At 41.6% G+C, this 7,500-nt stretch overlaps 1 protein-coding gene across 1 annotated transcript in view; it reads left to right on the top strand.

Annotated features, from left to right (window-relative positions):
• The window catches only part of LOC138039204 (neuronal pentraxin receptor-like), a 9,922-nt gene extending 5,601 nt beyond the window's left edge, over window positions 1-4,321 (top strand). The window contains exons 2-3 of the mRNA XM_068885401.1: window positions 2,361-2,592; window positions 3,870-4,321. Coding sequence (XP_068741502.1) covers window positions 2,361-2,592; window positions 3,870-4,257 — 620 coding nt within the window. The 3' untranslated portion in view covers window positions 4,258-4,321. The remainder of the gene's footprint in view (window positions 1-2,360; window positions 2,593-3,869) is intronic.
• Window positions 4,322-7,500: the final 3,179 nt, after the last annotated feature.

Genomic DNA, 7,500 nt, shown 5'->3' with positions numbered 1-7,500 from the left:
TATATAGATATATATATAGGTTGAATGAAAAATGGAGTCAAAAGCAAACTACTCACAGGCTCAGTGTTCACAATAAGCTAAAAACTAAAAAATACTTGGCAGGAACTGAGTCGGTTTCAAGATCTTATATATGTGAAGAAGCGACAATGACGAAATAAACAGATTGCTTAATTACACGAAATTTACAAACAAGCGCTAATGAGTAGGTGACAAAATAGGCCAGCTTATAGACAGAAAAACCACTTACACAATAGTAGATGAAGTGAACAATATAGAGTTAATTATGGGAGCTAACTATCACAGTAAAAAATTAAAAAGTATTATATCTAAAGTTATGAAGAATTGAATGGAAAAAATGTTTTGGGGAAGATAATAAATGAAAATGGCTAAAAAATGGCTAAAAATGCATGGCTAAAAAATAAAACTTATTGGCTAAACCTAATTCTATTCTTAGAGTTGAACTCTGATCGTTTGTTAAGGCCGTGGGGGTGAAGAGTACACAACTGGGAGCACCAAAAAGCTTCCCTTGTGAGTAAACGCCTATCAATGTGATCTTCACATTCATTAACAATTTTTTCGATAACAATGAATTCAAAGTCAGACATCTGGTGTTCAACCCTATTAAAATGCACGGCTAATTCGCACTTAGTCTTGTTAGTAAGCATAGCCGATTTGTGATTCCGAAACCTGACCTTGAATTCATTGGATGTTGAACCCACATACTGAACCTTACACTTCTTGCAAGTGGCCAAATAAATCGTGATTTATGTAAGAACATTTTTAAAGGAGGATAAGATATTTTACAGCGCTCGCACAGATCGTTATTACACTATTAGGCAACATCTTGGTTGCAAATGGGTTCAAATCCCGCTCAGGGCAAATTTTCTTTCACACATTTATTCAGTTAAAAATATGATTATTTGGGGTGTGCATTGTCAGGGTTTCTCTCCTACACTCTCTCTAAAAATTAAAATTAGCCTGTATCCTTCTAGGATCCTTCCTTGTCATCCGCTAAGTTGACTACGGTCGTGCATCATTAAGTTGATCCTTGGTTGGGTTTCAAGTGAAGTTATAGGCTACCCTACTTTGTCACCTCGAAAGAAAATTTCCCGGGAGGCCCACGCCTTAAACCACGTAAATCACATCGTCGATGGCTGTGTTGCCAGCATGGTTGTCCTGGTGGTGTAGTGGTGATCACACCCGACTAGTATGGGGGGACGTGGGTTCAAATCCCGCTCAGGGCAAATTTTCTTTCACACATTTATTCAGTTATATATATATATATATATATATATATATATATAACTGCAGACAGTACTGTTTCGGCCTTCTGGGCCTCATCAGTGCAGTGCTGACGTCTAGGATGGAGGTTAAGCTTATAAACCCACCCCAAATGTCCCACACATGTGGTACATCTAAGCCATGCCAGAGTGCTCAAACTAGCGAGCTAGTGAGCATGCGCAATTGTTAGCGGCAATGACTCATCCCAGTAGAGTGCTCAATTTGGACAAGAAAGCAAAAGCTTTGTAATGCCAAAGAGCTATATCTAACTGCAGACAGTACTGTTTCGGCCTTCTGGGCCTCATCAGTGCAGTGCTGATGTCTGGGATGGAGGTTAAGCTTATAAAGCCACCCCAAATATACCTGTTTTCAGAAACATTTTTATACAGAGATGTATAGAGATAGGTTGCACGTGCACACGTGCACCTCATGCCTTCTATTGCGGAACTTTACAGCAAGATTAGCTATGTCAGCAATTCGAGGCGACCTGTTTTCATTAATCTGCTTTAGGCCACGCAAAATGCTTTCCAATAGATGAAAAGAAGACATTTTGTCCACGAATTTTTTCGACCATGAGTTTTATTATGTATTTATTTTCCTTGTGTAACCTTGCCGATTAAAGCAACGATACACTGACGACGCTGTGAATTACCGGGCGCACATTGCCTCATTGCATTTGATAGCCTTTCTCAACTGCACTTCAGCCTCTTTTCAGCAACATGATCACTTAATGAAGTAGTATTGGTACCTACTCAGAGGCGGAGATATCTATTTTTAGAATGATAATTCCTCTAGTTATAGATATCTTTATTTTCCCATGTTTCAATATTAATTTAAGAAATGCCTTAATACTTCCTAAATAACTAATGATAAGGAGTTTCTCAACGACTCAGTTTCGTTTTGACCATCATTACGCTATCTATGATATCCAACTCACTTTCGGTTACACAGTACAGTAGGTAGTAATATTCAGTACAAGAGCCGAAACGACTCAGTAACATAACGGGGTGGGTAGGTGGCGTGGGGATGGATGAATCAACAAGCTGTACGAAAAGGTTTTCTGTTATGTGTCTCAACAGGTTTGCCTACGAGAGAATTCGACCTTTATTTCACGAACGTTGGGATCAATGATTATGTTATCCATCATGGTCTGGCAGTAACCAGCGCTTTTACGATTTGCTTTCGAGTGCGTACCACTGAAAAGACAGCCAACTATCGGACAGTCGTGAGTTACAGCTTGTCAACGAACTTCAATGAAATCGTGATGGGCAGGATGTCAGATATTGCGCTCTTCGTTAACGAAAAAGCAGTGTAAGGAAAAAAAAAGTACCTTCAACCAAAATTGAGAGGCTTGAAAGTTTGATAATATTCATTGCCATTCACCTGTAATCTGGGAAACTTGCTGTTATTTGCCCTCGTGTTACATGAGAACTGCACTCTTTTTAGACATTCCCGGTACTGATTAATATTTTCATGTATATTGTTAATCATGAAACTGTGTTTTGTCATTGTTCACTCTCAACATTTGCGTAAGAAAAGTAGAGATTTGTATCAGAGAAGGTCATTAGGAAGGCAGGCCGGCTTACTTCCATTTATAGGCCAGGGAACTCAGCCATCATTTTAAAATGGATGTGTCTGACTAATGGTTCTGATTGGCTGAGAAAGGTTGTCAATGTCGAAGCACTAAAGCAATAAGTAGATTCCTTAATTTCAACACGCTGTAGCGATAGCAGTTAAGAATATAGACCAGGTATAAATTTACAACAGAATTTACTTCGATCCTCAGTAGAAAAACATTACAACAATGGCGGCCTCAACACTCTTGAAAAGGTTCAAGGTTCATCAGCAGTTACACGTGACATTTACCGAAACCGCTGGCCGCATGAAAATACAAAACCACAACAAAATAGAATGAAATAGTTCTTAAAGTTCCTTACCCTGCGAGCAGAGTCTCTTTCGATCTTCCCAGATAAGTCGGGAAGAGGAAAGTAGACTCTGCTCGCCGCTTCCACATTTTGTATTGAGCATGCGTTAAAAATTGAAAATTTATGTATCCGGTGTCAGTCACGCGTGACCAGTAGCCACAAAACGAAGAAGAAGAAGTCGGAATATTTTCGAACAACTCCGGCAAACACACGACAATCAAGGAATCATTTCATTGGAAGCTCAAGATAGTCCATATATCTTAAAAATGCCATTTTATTTTTTTACTGAAAAATTTATAGGTTTCTGTCAGGCTAGTTTCTGTAACCGACACATATAGGAAAAACTCATGGGAATTCTAACAGTTAAAATTGCCACGCTGTTGTAAATTTCAAAATATTGATGACGCGTGGCGACTGATCATGCGCAAAAATAAAAAAAACAGGTTTGACAAGTCGAAACTGGACTGACTCATCCAATTCTTTGGATGAGCGGCAAATCAAAGAATGTGGAGGCGGCGAGCAGAGTCTACTTTCCTCTTCCCGAATTATCTAGGAAGATCGAAAGAGACTCTGCTCGCAGGGTAAAAGTTCCTCGACACACAATACTGAAAACTGTAAGTTTCACGAGTAAAATTCACTTACATTTTTTGATCTTTTTCGCAGAAATAGCGGTGTATCTGTAGATGACGGTAACTGGCATCACGTTTGTATCACATGGGAGAGCACGAATGGCTCTTGGAAAGTTTACAAAGATGGCAGCGTGCAAGCCCAAGGGTCTCAGTTGAAGACTGGTTATAAAATAAAGACCAACGGAATCCTCACTGTCGGGCAAGAGCAAGATTCGTTTGGTGGCGGCTTTGACTCAACTCAAAGTTACCTCGGAGAGCTGACGGGCCTCAATATCTGGAACCGAGTTCTCTCTTTAAGCGAGATCTTGAAAATCTCGAAATCGTGCCATGTGGGGCAGGGTAACGTCAAGAAATGGTCTGATTTTAAAGTAGGAATAAGAGGCAATGTAAGGGTTATCTCCCCATCTGCTTGCAAAGTGTAAAGTTCAGTTTGCATTGTTGAAAGCATCATTAACGAACCGTGTCATTAAATGTTTTGTCGTGTGCTGTCATTGTTTCATTAACGGCTTCGTTTTAAAGTGGATTTATCGAAGGAGGGTGAATATTGGCGTCTGAGATTCTAATCACTTTCGGTCGATTAAGGGCCTGTTCACATGAAGGTTGGGGATACCCTGGTAGGTGAGGTACCCCCTTCCCCCCCCCCGCCTGCCTTCACGGGCCATATTTATAGCCCCGGGGCACTGGGGTGAGGTTTCCGAATGAAAGCTATCACGTGGTCGCTAAGCACCAAAACTCTCCGAGATGACGGATGGAAGACACGTTTTGGCGGTAAACGCGATTTTCACTTCATTGATATCTTTAGCGGCAGCTTAAGTTTCCGTTTTAAATTTGTTGATGTCCGGGAAGAAGGGCTTCAGTGTGATCAGCTTGGTCATCGGACACTATACTGTCGATGGTACTCCCATGATCTTCGGTATTTTCTGCAAGGAAACCGTTTCTCTTGACATTTCATAGGTGAATAATTCGGCGGAAAAGAGCGGCTGGTAGCCATGTTCTTTTGGCGGGCTTCGGCGAAATGTTCAAACTAAAGATAAATGCCCGAACATCGTCCCAGTCAGGCGGGGTACCTTACCTTCATCATTCACATGGAGAAAACTCACCCCAGCTAAGCGGGTTTCCCGGCCCTGCTGATCAGCAATCCGCCTCGGTGAGGTACCCCATGCACATCTCATGTGAACAGGATCAAGAAAAAAAAAAGACATTGTATAGAGAGATTGGTTACACTACCGAGGTGGGGTACCTCACCTACCCTGGGTCCTCCACCTCTATGTGAATAGGAACCGGCTAAATGTAGGACGTTTTAAAGCAATTATAACCTTTCTTAATCGTCCGGATTGCTGCAACTTCCAATAAAACACCCACATTTGATATACTGCCCTTGAGCACTTTCTAGAGTCGACGCATAGCTCAAGTATAATGGACCTACCAGGGGGGTCGAATACCCTTGATAATATTAACCTCCGATCGCTTGACCCAGGTAGTTGAGAAGAGAACTACGGTACGGGAAGTTGCGACAAAAAAACTCACATTCTGGAAATAACTGCCGAGCAAGACCTGCCTTCATAATTATATCCTTAATAATTAAACTATAAAGACTCCTTCGATAAGGACTATTAGCACTATACTAGTAAGCGTTGACACTACAGCTATAGTTGTACACAGAATTCGATGTGTCCAGGGCCCAGGTAGAGGAACAGCCGTTTACTAACAGAGCAGCTTTAGCCAGAAGCCCACGAGGAGCCGCCTTCCTATACACTGTACCCTTGAGTCAACCTTTGCGCGTATCCTTCTATTTTTAGAAGTAACCCTTCAGCAGGAGACTCACATTTACATTAACTTTCGTCGTTTCTCCTATTCACAACACTCCTAATGATATGCGAAAATTAAATAACACGGAAAACCAGCATGTTATTGGCTAGGCGTGCATAAAACACGTGCATGACACTACAGGAGGGTTATAAATACGCTTTCGTTGAGGTGCTCTCCCTTCTTGCTCAGTTTCCAGAGGAACACTGGTCCGGAAGAACGACCGGTGATTGATATTTCACCCCATTCCTTAATTGAATTGAGCATGAATGGGAGTGTTGTTGAATAGATTACTATTTTTCTCTTCGCTCGACAATAACTTTATTCTGATTGGACAGTCTAAACAGTGCTTGCCGAGCCGAAGAACTCGTGGCGATATAAAACAGAAAGATACGCACAAAGGTTGACTCATAGGGCTTGTATGGGAGAGGCAAGCTCCTGCTGTAGCCAGCATAAGGCAATTGATGTTGAAGCGGAGAGAGAACAGATCACTTTATCAGTACTAAATATGAAAAGGCCTTGCATAGTTTGGTGTCACTGGAAATGTAAGGAGTAGACGGTTTGATCACGACGGACACTGTGATGTATCAGTGGAAACAGAAATACCCTGTTCCAGGCTCGAAGTGGGTCGGGACGAGCAAAATTGCGAGTCGAGGAAAAGTTGAGTAAAGACTAAACTTTTTCTCGCCTCGCAATTTTGCTCGTCCCGGCCCACTTAGAGCCTGGAGGGGGCTAAAAACAGAAACTAAAGGAAACGCAAGGTCAATTTTTACAGCAATGTGGCCACTGTTTTGAAAATGTAACATACTGCAAGGGATGAATTTTGTTAGTCGTGAATAAAGTAATGAATAACCACTGCTGTTGCGTGGTTTAATGTCAATGCCGTACTGACTTGGATGATCTGGATTATGTTATCGCAAATATAGGATTAAATGACCAAATAAATAATAAGAGAGTTAACAGGAATTGTTAAAATCTGACCGTACGAAGGAACTGAAACGGTGTATTATCATTGATAAATACATCGAGTGAAACATCTGTGTAGAAAACTCTTCTGGCAAGAAAATCAGAATTCGGAAATGTTGAGAGTATTAACAATCCCCAACAATGCAACTACCCGTGACTTGGTTTTGCATGTTTATGAGTTGATCGCAATAAGAATGTTTCATGTTCCCCACGGGGGGGAAGGGGGACTCCCATATGAAACAGATGGGGATGCTCGTCGTCTCGTTTAGGGGTGTGAATTTTGGATTTTGGTTTCGCTCAGGGTGTTCCAGGCAATGCACCAATACTTTAAGCCGCCAAGGTCAAAATTTGCTTGAGCCACGCCCAGACTGGTCTCCTTTGGGGGTCACAAAAAGCTTGAGCCCCGCCCAGATGGTCTCCTTTAGGGGTTAAATTCAAAATTTCCGACGAGCATCCCCGTCTGTTCCATATGGGAGTCCCCCCCCCTCCCCCTCCCGGGCATGTTCCCTTTACAACCAGCCGTTGATTTGTTGTATGCACAAGTTAAAGGACCTTTCAGATTTACTTTAACGGCAACAATGCAAAGTTGGCCCTCAAAAAAAAAAAAAACCCGAAATCACAGCATAGAAAGAAAAAAAGCAGATAACACAAGAGCAACATCAGAAGAAGACAGAAACCTTAGTACCTGAGATCAAAAGAGGACATCATATAAGCTTTAAGCTTAAGCTTTTTGCCGACTTTTTTAATGGCGAAAATCTTTATTCAAAATGTCTGTCAACGCGTAATGCAGTGGTAACCTTGATGTCGTTCATTTAGACAGCCTTATACGACCTGTCGGTTTATGGGGCGTCATCAGCTCCCATGATGCACAACATTTCTTAGATAGATGTTAA

The sequence above is a fragment of the Montipora capricornis genome, chromosome 2 (genome assembly GCF_036669925.1).
Source record: "Montipora capricornis isolate CH-2021 chromosome 2, ASM3666992v2, whole genome shotgun sequence".
NCBI lineage: Eukaryota > Metazoa > Cnidaria > Anthozoa > Scleractinia > Acroporidae > Montipora > Montipora capricornis.
This window is presented reverse-complemented; position numbering and strand designations above follow the sequence as displayed.